General features: G+C 28.1%; 1 protein-coding gene and 1 long non-coding RNA gene across 2 annotated transcripts; one reads left to right on the top strand and one right to left on the bottom strand.

Moving 5' to 3' along the window:
- Nucleotides 1-2,737: 2,737 nt before the first annotated feature.
- Nucleotides 2,738-5,042, bottom strand: LOC100798709 (polyphenol oxidase A1, chloroplastic). Its single transcript, XM_006594264.3, has one exon. It carries the CDS (start codon nucleotides 4,759-4,761, stop codon nucleotides 2,887-2,889), a length of 1,875 nt encoding a protein of 624 aa, XP_006594327.3. The 5' UTR covers nucleotides 4,762-5,042; the 3' UTR covers nucleotides 2,738-2,886.
- Nucleotides 5,043-7,495: 2,453 nt separating this feature from the next.
- Nucleotides 7,496-9,583, top strand: LOC121173313 (uncharacterized). Its single transcript, XR_005887913.1, has 3 exons — nucleotides 7,496-7,850; nucleotides 8,437-8,499; nucleotides 9,055-9,583. It is a non-coding gene; the product is annotated as an uncharacterized lncRNA (long non-coding RNA).
- Nucleotides 9,584-24,837: the final 15,254 nt, after the last annotated feature.

The raw sequence follows: 24,837 nt of genomic DNA, 5'->3' as shown, positions 1-24,837 counted from the left end.
TTTCTATCAAGAAGAAAATTTTAATTTCTTACCTTTTAGAAAAAAATTAAATTCTACATTTTTAGCTATTTAAAATTCTGTTTTAAAATTCCAAAAATTTAAATTATTCATAAAAAACATTCAAATAATGAATTTTAGATTAAAAAAATTTAAATTATCTAATAAATTATTTTTCTCAGTTAAAATTTTCTATTCAAATGCACTCTAAATTACACAAAACGGAAAAAAAAAAACACAAAATTATAACCAAACACTCATGTAGTTAAATTAGCACAACAAATTAATAAAAATGTTTATAGATAATTATAACACATCCAATTGAACTTAAAACATAACATACAAATAAAACATAAACATACACAACCAACTGTGGTCTAGGGCTAACCTTGTTACCTCTGATGGTCCGACCATAGTCATGAGATAATCTCACTTCTCCTTATCTCGAAAGATGCAGTTTTGTAGCAATGGTGTAAGGAACTGAAATTCATCACGATTTCTCACTCTTTAGCTCGCAGCTGAGACGACACAAGTTTCAAATTAAAGAAGCAAAAGAGTGAGTGTAAGAAAAAGACAACTTTTTAGGAACCTAAAATAGATAGTTAATATATAGTTCTGATAGCAAGTTGGGTTAACGGAGCATAAAGTCCAACACGTGACTATCAACTCACACAATTATTTTGTTTTCTTCAAACTCATTTTCAAATCCAAAACCAATTGCCAAATTATTTATTTTAATTAAAACAAGAAAAATTAAAATGTTTAATAATAATTAATATATTTATATAATTAGAAAAGAAAAATCGGAATGTTACAAGGAAGCTTGAAGTCTATGACGATAGAAGATACTGGAGGGCAACAAATGGTGGCCGGCTTTACATCAGTTGGTAACTCTGGTGAACCATAAGTTTCTAGGTCAGGAGGGAGAATTGGAGCAGCGATGGCTAAAAGGTTGTTGTTATTGTTGCTAAGAGTAGAAGCACCGTAAAGTTCTCCAAAGCCAATGAGAAAATCCCTCCTATTTTTTCCTCCTAAGTTGTGTGATAGTTTTCCTTCTTCTAGGTTTTGTGTTGAGTTGTTTTGATTACTATGGCATGACACTTTGGAAACGTGGCAGTTTGGTTTACTATGCTTGGTGGGGTACGTAGCATGATATTTGAGAAAGTTGTTTTGAGAACGTGGGAAATGGAAGGGGTGCAGAGAAATCAGTGAGGGACACAGTGGATAGAGGGGAGATAGAAGCCTTGATATGTAATTGGTTATTATCCGATCTTCTTGTGGCTCATAATGATAAATGTACAATATTGTCCTTTTATGTGATCAAGTTGTGAAATAGGTGTCTTATTGCTCATAATTTTAAGTTTCTAATGAACACTTGTAATTCTCGTTTTCTATCTAGACAAGAGAAAATGACAGGATATACAGCTGATTCCTTTCATTTGCTGGACTCACATTATCTAGGGTTGCATGTATTGCTGCATAGTCATTGGTTTATTTGAGATTGCTGGGATGCGCTGCAATAATCATCATACTTTCATTGTACTAAGATAAGACGCGACATCAGTTACGAAATCTCTGGTAGGCCCCATTTTAGGATATGTTTATAATTAAATATTTCCACTAATTTAATCTCTAGTTTATTCTTTAATAGACAAGTAAATAAACCCTTTTTTTAGGTTTATAGGGTTATTATCAATTCTTTTTAGGTAAATACAGAAAGATCTTTTCCTAGAAAAATTTATGCAAAGTTGATTTAATTTGTATTTAGCCTGTTTTTTTATAACCTTATCGTCTTATTTATTTCTTTTAGGTAGAATTTTCTTTTCTTTCAAAAATGTATTTTCCAAAAGGAAGTGTACGTGTTAGAGTAAATTTACTTATTTTAAAAAAATTGTATGATTCTAACAATATGAACTTTTGTTTAGGTGTTAATAAAAACCAATTTTGAGGTTCACAAATAATATTAATTATAAGAATATTTTTTTAGGTTTAATTGCTCATTTGTTATTGATATGTATAGTTTTATCATTTATATATTTTAGTACTTTTAATTTGAAAGTAATTTTTTGTTCTTATAATTTACATTTTAATTTTTGTTTAGTTGTTGTAGTTTGAAAATGATATTTTTAATTCTTATAATACGTTGAAAGTTATCATTTTAGTCTTTATATTTTAATTTTTATTTAATCTTTATCATCAAAATATGAGTAATATTATCAATTATAATTAATTTAAAAAATATTAACAAGTAATTCGTAATTAATTTATTATAAAATAATTTGTAATTAAAAATATTATTTGATAATTTATAACTAATTTGTAGCTAATTATTTTTATATATTTTTTTAGTAAGAATTAAAAGATAATTAAAATACAAATTATAAAAATTAAAAAGATTATTTTCAAACTATAAGAATTAAAAAAGAATAAAAATACAAACTATAAAGACTAAAAATATCACTTTTAAACTATAAGAACTAAAAGAGAATTAAAATATAAATTGTAGAAATTAAAAAGATTATTTTAAAATTATAGAAACTAAAATGTACAAATTATAAAACTATAAGGATCAAATGAATAATTTAACTTTTTTTTTATTAATATACATACATATTAAGTGGGTATTTGTTATTATATTAGAAATTCTTTATACACATTACGAGAAAAAAATCTACGTTGGATCAAAAGTTTGTTAAACTCTAGCAAAAACCGAAATATTCAATAAAATCTTCTTTGCCAATAAAACAATAAAATAGACTTTTGCCATTGAGCAATAAAATCATGGTTTGTGCTCTAAACTAAACATGCTAATACAAAATTCAAATTATTTGCATGTTGGAAAAACCTTTCCAAGCATGCCATAATGAAGTTGTTCATAGTTACATATTTTCATTCCGTTTCGAGCTCTATCTTAATGTCCCGAATTGTAACAAGTCCTTTCCCATACTTAGGTACCAACGTCACCAAAATGCTATCATCATTTTCAGCTTCTAAGTCTTCTAACAAATCCGTTAATCCCACTCTAAAGCAAGTTTTGATCTTCTTGTTTTTGTGCACATGTGAATGAGGCACACTCACAAAGCTTCCCGCAAACTCAGTATTACTAGGTGTTATCACCTTGTCATCTTCATCATTGATAAATACATCAAACTTCACCGCTTTATTCCTATCAAACTCAATCCCATCAATCACCAACACCTCCTCCTCTTCTTCCTTCTCCTCCTTGCTCCTCAACAGCTTTGGCCTTTTAACAAGTGTGCTTACCTTTGAATCCAAAGTTAAAGGGAACTTAACACTCTTTGGTGTAGTCTCAACAGCTTGTGCTGCACCAACTATAAAATCTTGTGCCAATGCCAACTTCTTAGCTTTAGATCTTTTAGGTTTAGGCTTATTCTTGAGCCATGGAATGTCAACATCTTGGTAAACATACCCCAACTTTCTTGTGTCAAGAGAATCCTTCACCTTCACGCGCACAAGGTTCTTGTTCTCATCGTAGAAGAAAAATGCGGACTCTAACCAATCAGGGTCAGTGAAATCCCTTCTTTTCCCACCTGGTATTGTTTTCCATATGCTCCACATCCTATCCACGTTGGCATGGTGAGAAAAGAAAATGGGGTCTCTCGCAGCAGAATAGAAGATTCCCATGTTCTCACGGTTAGGCTCTCTCTTATCACCAGTCCAAGAGTGAACAGGACCATGTGGAACGTTCTCCAAAGAGCCAGCACCAGGTTCAGGTTCATCTCCAGCACGATAAGGGCTTCCAAGGAAAAGCCTTGGGAGTTTCCCATTGGAGATAACATTCCTATACATTATAGAAAGGTTGCTAGCGATTTGTTCATTGGGATCTACACTTTCACTAGCACTAGGATCATCATCGTCCCTTCTGTTATAGTCTAGGTCTATGAGAACTGGGGGTTGATGATTAAGATTCCTAAGAGGGTCATACAAAGGTGAGTTTTTATCTACGTAAAAGGAAGGGATTGTCATGCCACCTTTAGGATTGTCCCAGTTCCAAAATGGAAGAGCGAAAGTTGGGTCACCAATCAAGTTTCCCAAGATTCTCTCATAGAAATAAAGGTACCAACGGTGGTAAGGGAAGAATAGCCAACAGTTGTGGACTTGGAGGTCAAGGTTAGGAAACCCTACTTGGTGATAGGCACCATCACAATAAGCACAATGGACATTAGCTTGTTGGGTGAAATTTCGAGGGTCATTAGGTGAAAGGGCTTTCATGCGCTTAAGGGCTTCCCTATACTTGGCTATGTAGACATCGTTGACTAAATGAGCAGCTGGTCTAACCCTAAGGGGTGCTCCAGAAGAAGGGAGCTTGAAGTCTATGATGGTAGAAGATATTGGAGGGCAACAATTAACAGGTTTTGCACCAGTTGCTAAGTCAGGTGGACCACAGGTTTTTAGGTCAGGAGGGAGAATGGGAGCAGCTATGGCTAAAGGGTTGTTGTTGTTATTGTTGGTAAGAGTTGAAGCACCATAAAGTCCTCCAAAGCCAATGAGAACATCCCTCCTATTTTTTCCAGCTACAATGTTGTGTGATGGTTTTCCTTCTTCTGGGTTTGGTGCTGAGTTGTTTTGGTTACTATGGCATGACACTTTGGAAACATGATGGCGTTTTGGTTTGCTATGTTTAGTGGGTTTGCATGGTGTTTGAGAAAGTGGGAATGTGGAAGATGAGGAACTTATGGAAATGGGAAGGGGTGCAGAGAAATCAGTGAAGGACATACGAGAAATAGGGAAGATAGAAGCCATGATATTATTCGGCTAATTATCCAATCTTCTTGTGGCTTATAATTAATGATCGATCTACAAATATTGCCCTTTAATTTATAAGGAACTGAAGTTGTGAAAAGGGTTGTAGGGTAGCAAGAAAATTCTGACATTGACATTCAGCAAATTGGGATTGGAATTTCTGCAAAGGAAAATTTAGATGCTTTATTTCAAATTTTAAAAATATGTAATAAAAATTATTTTTAAAAAATGTAATGCAAAAGAATATTTTTATCTATTTATAATTATGAAAAAAATATTTTAGAAAATAGTAACAGTATAATCATTTGAAAAATATTCAGAATAGCATCTTATAATAAATTAAATTTCAATAATATATATATAAACATATTTAATAAATGTTTTAAAATTTTAAAGTATTTTGAAAAATATATATTTTTCATAGGAAGAAAGCAAATGAATTTTAATGATATGCTATGGCACGAGTTGTACTAATGTGTATAGATATTTTAGATAAATATGAAATATAGAATCCACAACTTGTATTTTGTCTCGTTATATATGAATGAAAGTACTGGTGGCTTAGGTTCTACGGTGTGGCATCTATTGTAGGGGTTCTAAAACTTAAGTGGTAGAAGAAAGATGAGAAAATGACCTTCGATAAATTTGTAATACAGTAATATATTTTTATTATAAAGTGAACGTTCTTTTTTATAGGCAAAGAAATTTTATTAATGCTTGCTAAACTTACAAAAGATGGGAAAATATGAGAATCACAAGTGGAAGTTTAAAAAATTAATTTTGAAGTTTTTTCAGATTTTACTGTTCATTCTCATAAATAGTATCGAACTAGTCTACCCTAATTTTTTTTTTAAAAAAAATGCCTTTTTTTAAAAAAAAATTATTAAGTAGCATTGATCATGATTGAGACAAGTTCAAAAATAGAATTAAAATAAAAAAGCAATAATGAAAATATTGATAATGTCAATCAAGGTAGGAAAAGTTACAATTCTTAACTCAAATAACACTTATAGAAGTGGAAAATAAAATTTGCGACTTGTGAAAGATGATATCACTCAACCAACCTCTTAAGATTGTCAATGAATATGATGAATTTCTAAAGTTTTTACACTGTTAAATAGTTTCTATATAAAATTATACTAATGTTAAAAAACAAAACATTATGTACTTAAAGGTATATATATAGAATTTCATCAATGTAAACCGTCTCATATACTTCTTTCAATGTTAAAGTTAAAGTAGTAAAAATCAGTAGTAATTAAAAAAAAGGAATAAATTAATTTGTAAATTTTCTGTAATTTTATCAAATTTTTAATTTTTTGGTTGCGATCAAATTCTTAATTGGATCTTTATAATTCAAACATTAAATTCATTTTTTATAAATTTAATATTTTGTAGCAATAAATCCTTAAAAATTAAAGTTATTGAACCTCTTTTAACTACAAATGTGTTTGAATTACTATTGAAAGACCTTCAAACAACCGTTGAATTAAAAATTATAAATTGTTATTTCTTATATTGATTCAATTTAACATTAAACCAAACACACACTGGATGTCCCCATTTTTATGCTAAAATTGTATTCTCATTCTCTCAAAGCGAAACCGACAATATTCAATATGGGTGAGGGTCTTGTGGCTGAAATTGGATTCAAATGGCTGATGGCAATCTCAGTAATAACTTGCTCAGTTTTGTGTAGGTCTCAACTCTCAATCAAGAGCAAGTGACGATTCTGGAAGTGGCTGATAATGGTGACTGGTGAGATCACGAGAGTATATTTCTTGGTTCTGCCTGTAACATGTACCCTCCCTTATCTTTGCTTCTGATCATTCTTGTGCTTTGTTATAGATTACAGGATTACCAAAATGACTTCTTTGTTTTTTTTTTTTTTTTTGCTGAATGAAAATGATGTTAGCTAGTCTAAACCTACGTACTAGCTACAATTTTGAAGATAAATATTTTCAAGGATATAAATTTTGAGAAAAAGATGAAAATAATAGAAGTTATATTAAGAAAATTCATGTTTAAAATCTTTAGAAAAGGTGTTAGTTTAAAGGATTTAATTATGAAATTTAAAATTATAAAGACTTTGTCAAAATATTTCAAAGCCGAAGGACTTAAGTAACTTGATAAAATTATAGATATTTATAAATCAACTAATCATAAAAAAATCTAATAAAGCGAGTGTCAGTCTAATTTAATGTGAGTCTAAAAATAAGTGGATATCAATTTTTTATATATAATTTTTTCATTATCGTCATTTCATGATATAAGGACCTAAACAATCCAGTTATTTTAAAACTTTGAAGTTGTGATAGAAAAAATGGAGGACAACTATATCCATGTCACTATCCAGTTATTTTTAAACTATTCATCGATCGGAGACGTGATGTTTTATATATTTATTCGTTTTTCATAACACTTACGACAGAATTATAGTAGATTATGCAGCAGGAAAAATTAACCACTAGTAAAAAATGCTCCATCGACGGAGACGTTTTTTTTTTGTTTGATTATTTGCTTTGTTTAAATCTTGTACGTAGAAGTACCCCCTATTCTTTCAGAGTTATACTATTAGGTGGCTGATACTTTAGATAAATATTTGGCATGATGATTGGGTCTATGATTTGATAGAAATAGAAAAAAAAAATTCTAAGTATGATCAAATTTATAACATGATAATGATAAGAAGAGAGAAAAAGAGAAATAAGAAATGTTAGTGAAATATTTAAAATATGAATGATTAACTGAGAATTTGCGGAGGGAAGTTTCTTGCTCATTTAAATTAACTGATTAACTGAGAATAGTAAGTTGGCTTTGCTTTCTATGATTCGATCATTCTTCTAAGTCGGACCCGATGGATAAATTAAGTTTTCTTTCTTCTTCTCTCTTCAGTCTTTGACTCTGTTAGAAATCCAAAAATGACCAAATCGCACTGCCAAACTAAAGTTTCAGTTCTTGATTTCTTTCTTCTCCTCATTTCAGTTGTTCGTCAGTAATGCCAAATTTAAATTTAGTAAGATAGATTTCCGTGATTGGCGTGTTCGATGTGAGAGGTGCTTTTGAATGTGAAGCAAACACTGGAGATGGTACTAGCATGGAATCGCTTATTGTTTTTTTTAAATGTTAGTTTGTTAGGGTTTTTTTTAGACCAATGGATTAGAATTTGTCATCGAAGAACCGTTGAGTGGAACCCTAAGCATGGTAATTTGGTATATCACATGCATTAATTATTCTTTGGTTTTCATGTATCTGATAAATTGATTTTGCAGAGGCAACTATGAAAATAATCATGTATCATCTTTTTAGTAAGATGACTTTGGTTCTCTCGGAAGCATTACTTCTTCCTCAACGATAATTCCTCATTCGCATATTCAAATTTATTCCTGTATAACAATCAGCTTCGTGTTTATGCTTTTTTAAGTAGATTCTTGCTATTTGTGTTTTGAATTCAAATTGCATGGATTCGGTTAAGTTTATGGTTCACATTGTCTGCAAACCAGGCAATATTCAATGATCTGATTTACATTTAATTGTTGACTCAAAGTGAATATGTTTTAAGAATTGTGTTAGATGTGGTTGAGTTTTACTTTGAACTATTGATTAATAAATGTTCTTGGCTTGGAAAGTAGCATCCATTGTTTGTAACTAATTTGATTTCATTGCAACAACCAGACTAGTGGGTTTGATATGGCTCCCCTGCTTCTGCCATGTTGGTTGGTGCTTCTGTTGTTGCAGGTACATTTACTCATGCTTATATTTTAAAATTATTAATCTTAATTGCTTTTTCTCTTTGCTTGTCCTAGTATAGAAAATTCATATCAAGCTACATGGTGTTAACTTGGTAAGCTTTAATTATGCATATATGATTTGAGATCGAGTTTACTATGTAGGATGAATGTAACATTCAGACTCAACATAAAATAAGGATTTATCATCCAGACCTCAATGAGTAGATTTTGAAGTTTGATTAAAGAAAGTTAAGTATTATAGAAAATATGCACACCTACGAGTTCTATATAAATATTTTTATGCAGTTTTTGAATATATTTTGTTCCAATAATAAAATTTATTTGTCTTGTGAATTTAAATTACTTTACAGTTATTGTTTAGATTACTTCTTTTACCTTAGCTCGTGGAAATTGCTCTCATTATTCTTCCTTATCTCATGGAGTAATGTTCTTCAGGGGTATTTTCTTTATTTTCTCCAGTCCTATTTCTTACAATGCATTGTTCCGCATTTATTAAATTTTACTTGAATTCATCCTTATTACTACTATTTTTCATTTTTAGGAATTTTGAATGATGCTTTAGGAGCACAATTTATTTTATTAGCCGTCACAATATTTTGTGGCATGGAAAAGGAGGAACAGAGGGCAACGATTTCACCTCCATAAGTGAGAATTGCAACCAGATAGTTAATCAACTTAATTTGGAGAAAGGAATTACAAAATTGAGTCAAGAGATACAGTTTGAAACAACTGAATGTGGAGGCAGAGACGGAATTAAAATTTCCAAATTACAATGTTTATGAGAGAATTATAAACTAAATCATAACATTAATCCGATGCTCAAATTTATGGATTCCTAGCAGTTACAACATAAAAGGAAGAGACGTTGATGTCTTGCATGTGTAGATTTAGGTTGATGGGGTTCTGGTTCATGAGAGAGAGATGACAGGAAGAAGAAGTTTGCATCGAACAAATAGAGGGAATGTCGATTTCGTTTTTAAAAGAAATATTTGACTGTTTATTGTTATTTATTATTTTACACATTGGTATTATTTTTATTTGATTATGGTTAAGAATGATTTGTTGGGGAATTTCTCATTTTCAATTAGCTTACTAATCACAATTCTGATAGACAGGTTTTACATATAAAGTAGCATATATGTTTTATTTATAGGAATGAAATTTTAATTTTTCTCTTAGTTACTGTCAACCACTTAATCATAGATTTAGGAAAATCATGGTGTTACAACACGTACGAGTGAACACACTAGCTTTCAATGACTTTCATTTGATAATAAAGAATTGTTCTGAAAAAACATATTAAATAATATACTATTAACATTTTTAAAGTATAATTATCTATTTATTAAAACTCATTTTTTTTCTTGCTTCCTTTCATTTTTTTAAGTAACTTTTTATTAATATTAAAATAAGTTTTACTAGAAGCATAATATATCTCCTAGTCCAATAAGCAGAGTAAATTATCTGATATTTTACAAAATTTATTTTGATATCTGTCATTTTTCTATCTTTACACTAATTCTTTCTAATGGTTTAAAACATATTATACTATTTTTTATATATTACACTAACTCCTTTAATTGTTTGAACAACACTACACCATAGGCATACCACTATAAAGAAAGATGATGTAAACACTAAAAAGACAGGAAGTTATATGCAATCTCAAAAAGTTTTAAGAAAGGTGAATAGTTGCAATTTATTCATAGATAAAACTAGATCTACCAGTGCATGGCACGAGTAAAATTATTTGTCTTTCTAAAAAAGAAAAAAAAACGACTAAATTTATTTTTTATTTTTGTAATGTTTATTTTTTAAAAAATTACACGCTGTTGTATATTTGTGCAAATATTTAAATAGTTTTGTATTATATTTTATAATTTATTTATATGTTAATATTGATAATTTATAATATATATATATATATAATTGATTTATTATAATATTTATAATATATAGTATGCAAAAATTATTAATTTTATAATAATTATATTTATTATGATTTTAACCATATAATAATTATTTTATTGTTGCACAACGATTTCTTGTTGAATCATCATCTGTGGGTCAAAGTTACGTGGCGAGGCATGCTATCCACTAAATAAATGTGTTTAGTTGATTTTTTTTTGTACCAAAAAAATCATAATTTTTTCTCCCCTCACGTTTATTTTTCATACTCAAATTTAATAGTATTATCTGTTGACAATATTTTTTCATACGTACGTCTGACCTAAATTTAGAATAATTGATTTCCTTCAACTTATTTATACATGTTTTTGCAAATATTTATACTATCAGTAAATATATTATTATGTCACACTGTGTTGGCATACTTTTAATAATTAGTAACTAATATTTAAACCTTGTGACTTTTAAATTGTTCATCATATAATCATTAAAACTTTCGAATTGTGATATATATAAAAAAAAAAATAGATGAAAAATATCCATGTCACTATCCAATTATTTTGGAACTATATACATCGATCGGAGACTGACCACAACAAGTAAAAAACATGCTCCATCGATGATCCAAAAGTTATGTGGACCACTGTATACATAGAAGCATCCCCTATTCCGCAAGAGTTATACTACTTTGGTACCAAAAAATGAACACACTATTGTATATTTGCGCAAAATATTTAAATAATTTTGTATTACATTTTATAGAAAATATGAGTATAATTTATTTATTAAAAAACTAATAATATAGTATGTAGAATTATTAATGTTACAATAATTATCTTTATTATTATATTTTAACCATATAATAATTATTTGATTGTTGAACAAGGATTTCATGTTGAATCATGATCATCATAGGGTCAAATTTACGGGGCGAGGCATGTTATCCACTAAATAAATGTGTTTAGGATGAAAAAAAAAATGGTACCAAAAAATTGAACCTAATAACCTTAGTGCTGGCTCTCTAGAACAAGGTCCGCACAACAATGCCCATGGATGGACTGCTGCAAGAGATCCCATTTTCTTTGCTCACCATTCGAACGTACCAGGAGGGTATAGAAGAGATTTCACCGATGATGATGATTGGTTGGAGTCTAGCTTTCTCTTCTATGATGGGAACAAGAACCTTGTGCGTGTGAAGGTCGTCAAAGATTGTCTTGACTCCAGAAAGCTAGGGTATGATTACGAATATGTTGACACGCAATGGCTGAGAACTCGTACTATACCCAAATATCCAGTTTCTCTCCCTCTCCCTGTTCCACTTCCACAACCTTTGCCATTCCATTCAACGTACAACTGTGTGGAGCGAGGTAGAAAAGGAGAAGGTGTTAGTGATGGAAGTTGAGTATGAAATGAGTGAGGATGTGAAGTTTGATGTGATTATCAACAGATTGGCAATAACATATCTGTTGAAAGACTTGCATGCACAACATGGTGAGAGTATTGCGGTCACACTGGCTCCAAGATATCACAATTAAGGGCATAAAGACAAAGCTTTTACCTCTGGTGGAGTATGTAGATATATAAGAATATTCATCTTAATTTGTGTATCCTTGAGCATTATTCATGCTGGTTAATTAAGGTGCGTTGGTGTGGTGTGAAACCTTTTTTTTCCCCCTTCTTTTGAAGCTTCTTTTCGGTTTGTTGTCCTGCCCTCTACTCTGTGATAGACGTTTTATCACATGTCAATTGACTAGGCAACAATTCCATATGTCACATTTCTTATTGCAACAATGGCAAATGTTTCTATTTATTTTTTTCTTGCGACTAAATCCATGTCAAATACTACTGTAGAGGCTTTTCTTTTCTACCTTACATTCTCTGTTGCTCCGTTTATTGGTCCTTTCCTCACGATTGTGGTTTTATGAGTGGGAAAAGCACGAGAACAAATATGAGGGTGACGAGACCTGAGATAGGATATTATAAGAAATTTTATGTCGCATAAATTGAATAATTGTTTGGAAAGTTTTTTATTCTCATTCCAAAAAAAATATAAAGTTCCACATTTTCTCTTTTTCTTTCCTATTTTGTTTTGATAACTATTGCTGGTTTACTTCCTTTTGTGTAACATGTATGAGTACAAACACACTGCCTGTATTATGGAGCCAAATGATCGTTTCAAATTCACTAATTGGTGGAGGCTTTCAGTATAAAATTTGAGCCAAATGAGGTAAGATATTTTGTTTGCTAAAACAATGTTTGTAAGTTATTGATATAGTTACGAAAATAAGGTTATTATTATTTTTTTATCCATGAATCAGATACCACGACAACTCATATATACCAAGGAAATTATACAACAATTCACATAGATCATGTTTCAACCAATTAACTTAGACCTTATTGATAAATAATAATAAGACTATTCTTCTTTTTTTCTTTGTGTTTTAAATTTCAAAGCATATTTGTATTCAATTAGAAATCTATGCTATTTTCTTTTAACACATTTAATATTTTTAAAATCTTCAAACTATTAAATTTTAATTTAATAATAATTTTTTATTTTATATCTAAATTTTGTTGCAACTTAATTTTTGTTATAATTGAATCACAAAAACAAACTTAAATATATGATAGACTATTCAAATTGATAGTATCTTAATGAAGAATATTCTTTTTAAGTTTTTTAAATTTTGAATTAATGAGTTTTGCAATTTAATTACAACTATTTGATGTATTTTACATATTTTGGAGAAAATGATTACTGAGTAAGGGATGATGGATTTCATCAATTTATCACCAATTTTACAGAATTTGTTAGCACTTTTGAGGGGAGTATGAAATTCTGAATCCTTTTTAAGATTATAATTTATTCAAAATGTTTGATTAATTTGCAGTATTTTATTTTGTTTATTTATATTTTTATTTTCAACTTCTTTGTAGGACGTGTTAACTCTGAGATATTATTTTTCATATTTCTTGATGAAGATATAGTTGTTGGTAATGTGGAATTGATGGATCTTGAAGATAATGTGCTCCCTGTTCAAATAATGATAAAAATCTGATGATGATATCGTTTATTTTATTTTGGTGTGAAAAGTATTGCTATATTTTATCAGTTGGATACAGCTTGAGACAGTGCATAAGATACATTGCATTATGTTGGTCAAGTTTCAAATGATGATTTATAATGACCAAAACATTGAAATGAATAATTAGCCAAATAGTCATGCATGATGTTGAGTTCTTTGATCAAAGTCATAATGGAAACTAATTTGAAGACGAGGATGATATTCAATGAGGATGCAAATGGTATTCTATATCTCATGGATCTAGGGGAAGAAAACCCCCTAGTATTAAGCATTAACAAAGAAACATCCAAGGTAGGCTCCTGAACCATGTGGGTCCCCAGAGGGAAATTGAGACTAAGGCCAGCATGGCTGTTTGCTACTTGCCAATCCCTTTCTCTAAAAGTCTACTTCCGAATTATGATTTTAATTGTTATAACTTATAAGGGTGTAGAATAGAGCATCCCTCAAAATTATTAGATTTCATAATTATGTTTTGCACGTTTTTTCTTCATAATATTTAGGAACCTTGCTGATGCATAAGCACCTAATTGATCTTTTTTTTATGAAAATTCTCCTTTCAATCATGTTTTTTTTTCTGAAATTTAAAATTTTATTTAAGAGATCAAAATCTAATTTCACTCAAATCATGGAAATGTTGGTTGCACATTATTAATCTCACACAATACATATAAATAATTGAAAATTTAAAACTCTTTAGTAACATATCAGATAAAATTATAATGAAATTGAGGATGTAATATATATTATATAGCTTAAATTATAATTGTGGTCTCTCTTTAATTATTCCTGATTTACGATTTTGATTCTTAGTTTTTATCTTTTTATTTTCTTTTGCAAATTTGGTTCTTATGTTTAAGAAAAAACTCACAATTTTTGTCCAATCGTCAATTTTGCATATGTTTATTTATTTTACTATGGTCCAATTATATATTTATTCTTAACTTATTCATTTAATATACCACAAAATTAAATGAATTGATTAAATTATAAAAATAAAAGAAATAAATATATGTAAAATTGAAGATTGAGTCAAAATTGCAAACAATGAATTAGATGAAAACCAAATAGTAATTTAACCAAATATATATATATATATATATATATATATATATATATATATATATATATGATTTATTATTGATTATTATTTTAAAAATATATTTTAAATTTAACACAATATTTATAAAATTCATATTTTTAATTAGTATTATCCATAGAACATATTTTAAAGTGATTAAATTAGGGAAATAAGCGTTTTTAGTGTATATCCTTTCGGTCAAACATGATTAAGGTACATGTACTTTTATATTGATGAATGTAGTTCTTAAACTTGGATAATCACCCATTCCCACTAAGAATTTTTCATGTTTTTTAAAAATCATGAAGGATTAAATCCTCATTTTATTTCAAAGTTTGAGGATCAAATTCATCAAAATAAAAGTATAGGAATCTTAACCACGTTTAACTGAAAATATAGAGAATAAAATCACATTTATTTTCTTAAATTAAAAAAAAATGAAATAGACTTATGTATATGTACTTAATAGTTTATTTCTGAATTTCTATTCTTATTTATTGACTAAAATAAAATATTATAAATCATTTTAAATGTAACTATATATTTATAAAATTATTATTTTAATAATTATTGTTTGTAACATATATTTTAATAAATTATACCTATATATTCATATTTATTTCTTAATTTCTATCTTTAATTATTAATTAATATAAATATTATGAATTACCTTCAATTTAAGTTCTAGCCTTTTTTACCACCATCAATGCATCTCACAAGCCAAAAAAAGGTTAACCCATCATGGCATGGAAACTCGAAAAGAAAGGTTATTAAGGGAGGGGTACAAAGGGAAAGGTGTAGAGGGCCACCAAAGGAAAAGGATGGAACCTACTCACCTAGCTTAATTAGGGGCTCCACAAAATATGCAGAGAAACCTCAAAAGAATAGTAGCTGAAGAGAGAAATTCAGAGCGAGAAAGCTCTACAAAGGGTGACTCCATTTCATATTATAAAGCTCTATAAATGGATATAACCTGTCAAATGGTTTTGAATTTAAACATTTTTTATGAAAGATTTAAACGTTATATTATATGGAAAATTATGTTTTGATTTAAAATTCAAAGACTCAATGACAAAAGAAATTTGGACACAACTGCAAAAACAATTTATTAGGACGCGCTAATAAAGAGGGTCCACGAAAACCGTTTTTGAAAATAGTGCAATGATACAATTCATTAATAACTAAGACGGGTTTTAAATAAACGCCTTAAATGTAAAATGCTATCAAGACTAGTGATCGGCTGTCATTAATTAGCCAGGCAGTCACGACGAGTTATGAAAACAAAACCACAACAAGTCAGACACCAATCAACAGTAGTGGTGTGTTCCACATTCAGACTGCTTATTTTTATAGATAAATTAACACCATATATATAATATCAATATCAATATATTATTAAAACTAAAACAAATGTATTCACCAAAAAAACAAAAACAAATGTACCGAAAAAAAAACAATTTAATGTGAGAGACAAGGAATAATTAAGTAGATATTTGATAATAGAAGTTTTTCCAATATCTTTATTTTCATGAAGATATTAGTAGGGATGAAAAAAAAATTGTAACCACAAATACCCACGAATAAAATTCATCAAGGACAAATGATGGATAATTTAAATGAGTACTTGTTATTCATGAGTACGGGTATTTTTTTTTTCCGCTCGTTAATGAGCAGGACACGAGTATCATACTACTCGTATTGTGATTTGTGAATATTCATTACCTTCTATAAAATTATAAAAGTATCTATATATATATATATATATATATATATATATATATATATATATATTATGTATTTTTAATTTATTCTTAGTTATGTTTTTCTTTTTGAACTTATGCTTTGAGATATTATAGTCTTATTTATATTTTGCATTTATGTTTATTTATGTACAAGAGATACTTATTTTATGTTTAATTTTGTTGTGTTAATGTTTCTTTTTTATTCTTGATTTCTAATTCACTAGTTTTACTTAACGTTGAAAATCATCTTTTTAAAAAATATAAATTTAATTTTTTTAAAAAAATTAAAGTGTCTAAGGTTATCCTTGGACACCCGCGTGTATCAAAAAATTAATGGATAATTTTTAAACGGATACTCAACAAATAACGGACACATATTTCCTCCATTTCATGAATATTTTTTAAACGGATACACAACAGACAGCGGATATGGATTTTCTCCATCAGGGTAGTGAGTAGTCCCTATTCGTGTCTGACCATATCCATTGTCATTTTTAAATATTAGTACACTTTTTATTGTAGCTATGGGTATTTCCTATTTAAGGAAATATTATTTTAGTAGGATAAAACTATTATGAGATTAAGTTTCATTCCTTTCTACACTCAAATGTAAATTTATAAAAATTTAATGCACTAAAATATTAGTAAATTTGAACTAATTCAATCCTATTTAATTAATGTCAGCAATTTTGGGTCTTTAAAAAAATACTTCATTTATCTTTTATCACACACATTTATTGATCAACAAGTGCACTCCATCATATATTTCTATAATATGATAGTCATAATTTTCAGTCCAGAATAAGGACAATATACTAATTCAAATAAATATAATTAAAAGGATAATAGTGTAATTCAAATAAATATAATTAAATTAAAAAGTAAAAACACAAAATAAAAACAAGAAACAAAAGTGCAAGTAAATAGTTTCAGTGACGGTATAAACTAATTTTATATATTTAATTAAACAAAATATAAAAGCTGTAAAAAATAAACACGATAATTAAAAAATTGAAATTTTTTATAGATCAATTTAATTATAAAAATATTTAATAAAGCGAATGTTTCCTGATTTAATGTGAGAGGCTAAGAATAAGTGGATATTTGATTATAGAAGTTTTCCAATCCAGTAAAAAAAGAAAAAAGTTTTCCAATATCTTCATATTCATGAAGATGTTAGTACGCCTTTTATTGTAGCTATGGCTATTTTTTATTCAAAGAAATTTTATTTGAGTAGGGAAAAAAATTTATAAGATAATTTTTATTCCTTCTAAACTTAAATATAAGTAAAAAAAAAATGTCCAAATTTAATGTATTAAAATATAAATAAATTTTGACTACTCCAACTCTATTTAATGTTAGTATTCCAACTTTAAGTTCAAATTTGTGCATAATCTTCGTTAATAAATATAACTAAGGGTTTATTAAGAAATGTAGTTCTTTTTGTGTGAAATAAAAAAAATTAAATGGACTTAACTAATATTCTTATATAATCAATTTAAATTATGTATTTTTTTCTTATATTTGACTGAGTAAAGTTTTTCTTTTAATGTAGTTGAACTTAGGAGTCAAACTAAAAACTATCAATTAAACTAAAAGAAGTCAATATATGATTGGTCAAACTGGATTTGAATTCGTAGCCTCACACAAAGTTTTGGGTCATTGACAAAGTCACTAAATTATTGTACCAATAATATAATGACAAAAAAAAACTAAAAGAGTCTTGTACCCTGAATTTTTTCAATTTATTTCTTAATATATATATATATATATATATATATATATATATATATATATATTTGTTTAGAAATAAATATATAAGTAATTATTTTTAATTAGAGGTTTAACAATGTAAATAATGTGATTTAAGTGTAACATAAAAAATCCATTTTTCTTTTTTATTTTTTTTATTCTTTTCTAATATTTATTATAGAAATTGTATTTTTTTCTTATTCTAGACAAAATATTACAGTATCATAAATTTTTCTTTCTAATAGTTAATATGTTTATTTTTATTTTAAATGTTATAAATAATTAATTTGTAATCAATGATTTTATTATCATTCTATTTACATTGATTTGAGAATTAAAGGTTATTTATTAACATTTCTTAATGAGTTAAACTTACAAACATGTCCAAGGAGTCTAACACTCTAGCTCAGTGGTTGATGCAAGTCTTTGATTCTTATAAATAATAAATAAATAAATAAATAAAAACTTACCAACATTATATAAGAAATTGATAGATTAAGTTTTTAAACATATCAACAGTTTTCATTCTTCCAATTATCATTCTTTCTATAATTTTTTTCCTTTTATCATCTGCTCATCTTTGTTCTTACTATTATTTGGAAGGTTCTAACATTTTTTCTGTCTTGAGTGCAAGGGCCCAAATATGCGTGGTATGTAAACCTTAGAAAAAACATATTATATACGAAGTTGCACCAAAGGTTGTTATAACTTACTTTTAAATGTAATATTTTTTTCCTTGACCATAATGTTGTTACAAAATATTTATCACCGAAAAGTAATGAATAATCTCCATTGAGATTGTAAGTGCATACAATGTATTTTTCTACTAATATAATTTATTTTACAGCTAAAATTATAATTTCCTAGTATCTTAATAAAAATAAGCACACTTAACTAAAGTTGAAACTCTTACCATTTGTGTCAAATAAGAGCTCATATTAGCCATCTTTTGATCACATTAATTTCTAAAATTAAAATGAAGGATGAAAAGTTATATAAAATTATTGAGGCCGCCCTTTCTGATAGGGACCAAGTTTTACACAAGAATTGAGAAACCGATGAATCGAGTGTAGACTAAACATACAAAGTTCGAACTAATTTCTCCCTCATCCCAGGATAATAAAATATAACAAAATGCTGAGCACAATTGCTCCATGTATAGATGTTATAATTTAGGATTATTGTAAATTTTCCTCACTTCTTGTTCTTCTTTCTTCCTTTCACTTGTTTCTCTAAACTTCTAAGCCTTTGACGAATAACAGAAGCAGAAGATATCTTTTTATTTGAATATTTTGAAACTTCATCTGGTATTGAGCTTGACCCATTTGTTGTTGCAGATGTAGCTTGTTTTAGAGCTGGAAATATAGAAAAGGGAGATTGAGTAGCACTGGTCGTGGTGGGTGGAGCAACAGGTATTTCAGGAATACCCAAAGTTTTCTTTACGCCAGGAACTTTAAGCACTGTAAAATTAGAAAAAAGGAGAGCAAATAGGGATTAGGAAAAAAAATAAAAGGAGCATAGCAAAGGTTCACCTGTGTTTTTACTATGCAGTTGAGAGTGGGAAAACATCCTTTTAATGCATAAATAATTAGACACTTAGTCCATACATGAAACACAGCCTAAAACTTGGGTCTTATAGAACTACTGCAATTATTCGCTTTGTTAAGAAAATTTTGGTCCTCTATTTATTTAACTAACCCCGTTTAACCCCACCCCGGGGTCATTTCATCATTTCAGAAAAAGTAACATTTAAGTGTCTCAATCATAGAAAGCAACATCAATGTGGTCCTCCGAAAACACTAGCATCAGTTCTTCTTTCATTTCAGAAAAGCTAACATTTTAAATTTCTCAATCATAGAAAGCGACATCAATTTGGTCTTCTTTTGAAAAATGACATAAATGCGGTCCTTAAATCTCACAATCCTAACATAAAGACAATTTTTACATCATGTTCAATGACTATGGGACTAAATTTATGTCAGAATTTAGTGCTTTTTAAATAAATTTTAGTCCTCCAATTCATGTCCCACCAATGATATCAACAGAATCTAGACTAAGTTGAATGATTTATAGTAGGTGTACGAATATGTATACAAAGATGCTATCCAAAAGATGAACTAATCTTAATCTTGATCCTACAACTATGGACCAAGTAAATTATCCTATCAAAGGCTAATAATAACGAAACCAAGTATCTGATTGCAATCAAACAGACCATATTTATGGCAACCTTGAGAAAACCTTCCAAACAGCTCTACACATTCCGCTTGTGAAACTAAATACAAATTGTTGAATATCCTTGTTGTTTAGCCATGTTTAGTAACTTAGTTGGTAGCCTTTTTTGAGAAGGCAACAATGCATTATCACTGTCATAATCTCTCTCCTCTCTCTCTTTTGTACTCTATCTATCTATATATATATATATATATGTATACTATTTTGAATTCAATAAGATAAGAGAGAAAGCACTGTTAAAATATATATACTAGGTGCTAGTATGGAATGGGGAGATACTATACTACTCATATCCATACTCATCCCTATTAAAATATGTCGATAAAAACCTGCTATGCCCCTTCTAATAAATGAGTATTTATCTTATTTATTTAGGAATTTTTTGTGGATATTTATAAGATTTGGATACATTTAATTTATCCAATCTACAACTGTCTAAATTCTAAAGTTAGAATAATTAATTTATTTGAAAATTACAATTTTATGGCTGTTGTATTATCAAATTCTATTAATATCATTATAAGTTTATAACCATTAAGGGATGGAGAATAGGGGCTGCAGCCATGGCTTTGGTTGGTGTTGCTAAGAGTAGAAGCACCGTAAAGTCCCCCAATGCCAAGGAGAACATCCCTCCTATGTTTTCCTGGAATGTTGTGTGATGGTTTTTCTTCTTCTGGGTTTGGTGTTGGGGTGGTGTTTTGGTTACTGTGGCATGACACTTCGGAAACATGATGGCCTTTTGGTTTGCTACGTTTGGTGGGTGGAAGATGAGGAATAAATGGGAATGGGTATTGCAGAGAAATCGGAGAGGGAAGCAGGATAAAGAGGGAATAGAAGCCATGATATTATATTCGTTTGTTATTCGATCTTCTTTTGGCTCATAATGATCGATCTACCATCTTGCCTTTTTATAGTGAAGTTATATGAAGACTGTCCAAGGAGGGACGAAAAACATTGATGAGATATAGAAGCCCTGGTTAATCAGTTACCTATCTTCCGTGGTAGAAAAATATCAGAAGCACTGGATTTTATGGTCAAATTTGACTGAGGCAATTCGCAGATAAGATATATTTTTAGTCAAAAAGAAAGACGTGAGGTGATGATAAACACAAATTTTGAGAATTGTTTGATATCGAATAATAAATATGAAGTCTGACACGTGATTTCTAGTCAAAAAATAAATCGGAAACAATGTCACGAAAATGAGAAGATAAAATTTGAATGGAAAGAAATACGTGAGAGAAAAAAACACGTTTTATAATTTATTTAATACCAAATAAAATATCCAATAAGACACGTAATTATTTAAATAAAATTGTAAACTTAATATAAATTTATTGATTATTATTCGATGTTTATGTATATGTATAACACGTAATAAATATTTATTTGTATCTAATTATATTTATCATCTAATTATAATTCATATAAATCAATATTATTAAATATATAAATTAAGATTATAATAACAATAATATAAAAGTTATCTTTTGAAATTAAAATAAATAATTTAAATTATGGTATAAATTTATTTTTAAATTGAAATGATATAATTAGTTAAAAAAAATTAAATATGTACAAATAAAGATAAAAGAAAGGATAAATTGATGGAGAGATATATTTTAGTTAGTTGTAATGATACTATTGGGAATAAAATTGGTTCAAAGAGTTTTTGACACCAATATCTTTTTTTATACCAACTTTTACATTACACAGGAACATGCATCATTTACTTTTAATTAATTATTAAATTTTGATTAATATATATGCTACACATATTGAATCTTTATTTAGACTTATTAGATTTCAATCAATCATTATTACATATGTTACACTAAAGTTATAGACTTTGATTAGATTTTCAATCGATCATTATTAGTGTATATGTTACACTAAAGTGATATTGGATCTTATTGGATTTCAATATGTCATTAGTGTATATATTACACTAAAATCATATTGAAAAGTGATGAATGCATAAGTTACTAATTGAATCTTAATAAATCATTATTGAGCATTGCATAGTGAATATGTTAAATTAAGGCTTAATTGTAAATTATTTCACCAAATCTATTTCCTATTTCACCAAATCGGTTCTCCTACTTTTTAATTCATTATCTAAGTCTCTCTATATTTTAAAATTCATTAGTTAAGTCCCATGATTCTTGGAGTGATACACTTCTTTATTACTATACCCACTTGCCCTTTTGAATATTTGGTACAAAATATAGTATTAATATAAGTTTTATACAAAAGTAGTTTAAAATTTAAACTTAATTTATTCTTTTTTAATTTATTATAATTTTATAATCTTATACATTATTGATAACTATGAAATTTGAGTTAATTTGATAATTAATTTTGGCTAAGAATTATTATAATTTCTTTACTTTATAGTTGTTTTTAATGAAATAATAAAGAAATTAATATTTTTACAGTTTTTTGTTAGCATAAGTTAAAAGAAGAAGATTTCAAGTGTTTTTGAGGAAAATTGATGTAAAAATTAGAAGAAAAAACCTTGAAGAAAAATTATAAGAATTTGACAGCCCGCAATCTAGGCTTAGCACACATCCTCGCTAAGCGGGAAAGCTCATGCTTAGTGCGAAGAAGGCCCGCCAAGAAGCTCAAAGGTGTGCTTAGGACGAAAGCCTGCGTTCAACGTGAAGTCGCATGGAAATTAAACTACCTTAGTTCTATAAAAGAAGTAGGAAACAGAAGGAGAAAGACACAACCTACACACCAGGACACCACCCCGGAGACTCATAGCTCTCTAATAAATACATCCTAAGTCTGAGTATTTCTAATAAGATAAATCATCTATCTATGTTCATTATCCTTTTCTCCTCCTCTATCCATCCATTCATCTTCTTCTATCCACATCAGTCCCTAAATTGTAAAGTTTCTCATGATAATGAGAGGTTAAATCCCCTTAGTTAGGACCTAGCACGTCTAAAAAATCAAAATTAAAGATGTACTGTATGTTTCATATCTATTAATGCAAACAAGTGTTTTTTTTCATATTATCCTTTCTTATTTTAATTTCTTGTATCATTCATCCTTGTATCATCTTTAGGGGTTAGGCGCTCCAAAGAGAGTAATCCTTAATGAAGGTCTTATATGCATCAATTTTAGGTATTAGTTGCTCGAAAGAGGGTAATTTCTAATAGAACTCAAAGAAATGAGTAGTATTTTAGCATTATGCCCATGCATCAAAGCAAACATCTAGAATTACAACTTCATGCATTTTATCCTATTGAGTCTTTGCAAAAACAGTTCGGAGATAGATAGATAATTAAGATAGACTTGTGATCACGAGACATCAAGTATTCTAATAGATGTAGGTAAAAAAAATTCACCTAATTGATAAAAAAATATAAAATAATACATCTTAGACAAACAAAACATGTTAGATTCCAACATTATCTCATTTTGAATTTATCTTTTTATCACTATCTTTATCTTTTACTTTTCTTATCTTATCTATTTTATCTTCTACATTTCATATCTTTTACTTTAATCTCTTGTCTCTTTAGTTTTTATCTTATCTCCTGATATGTTATTTTAAATTTCTTATCCTTTTTCTCTCTTACTTTCTTTAAATTTTACATTTAAATTTCTTATCTCTTGTTTATAAATTATATTTGCATCAATCTAAATACAAACAAAATCCTTGTGAATCCGGACTTCCGAGTATTTTACTACTTGTGACAAATTGATGTACTTATCAATCAATAATTATCTTTTAAAATTTAATATTTAAAATTAAATTCTATTTTCATATAAATTAAAATATTTATATATTTATATTTATATAAATTTTATTTTTATTTTATATATTATATTTTATAATCTTATATGTTTTTATCACATTGTTCAAAACTTATTTTATACAATAAAAATATATATAAAATGTATATTTTTATATAAATTATAATTTCATAAAATGACAATATTTATATTTGTGATTCAATAACAGTATTTTTATTTATATTAAAATATTCTTATTATTTGCATAATAATATTTTTATATTTAACTTTATTTGATTAAGTATGAAATTTTTTAAAGAATTAAATTATATAATAAAGATATATAATTAAATAAAATAATAATATTTTTTGAAATATTTTTGTACGTGATTTATTGATAATATTTTTAGTGAAAGAAAAACGTGAGGTGATGATATATAAAAACAAATTTTGAGAATTTTTTATATCAAATAATAAATATGATGTGAGACACGAAATCTCTAGTCAAAAGATAAATCGGAAAAACGTGGGAGAAATGAGAAGATAAGATAGAGTTTAAGTGGAAAGAAATACGTTTGAGAAAAAACAAATTTTTAAATATATTTGATACCAAACAAAATATCAAAGGCACGACAGAAAAACCAAAAAAAAAAAAAAAAAAGCTTCTTCAAAACCGTATGACATGCCATGAACAAGACATTCTTTTCCGAAAACCATGCCTGGGAATTCTGTTGTCGTCGATGTTAAGAAATCATGGGGTGTTTATCAGAATT

The sequence above is a fragment of the Glycine max genome, chromosome 13, assembly GCF_000004515.6.
Source record: "Glycine max cultivar Williams 82 chromosome 13, Glycine_max_v4.0, whole genome shotgun sequence".
NCBI classification, from domain to species: domain Eukaryota; kingdom Viridiplantae; phylum Streptophyta; class Magnoliopsida; order Fabales; family Fabaceae; genus Glycine; species Glycine max.
Note: the sequence above shows the minus strand (reverse complement) of the source record. Positions and strands in the feature narration are given on the sequence as shown.

Excerpts from the sequence above, each read along its gene's own strand:
- LOC100798709 (XM_006594264.3), bottom strand. The coding sequence starts at position 4,761 with ATGGCTTCTATCTTCCCTATTTCTCGTATGTCCTTCACTGATTTCTCT.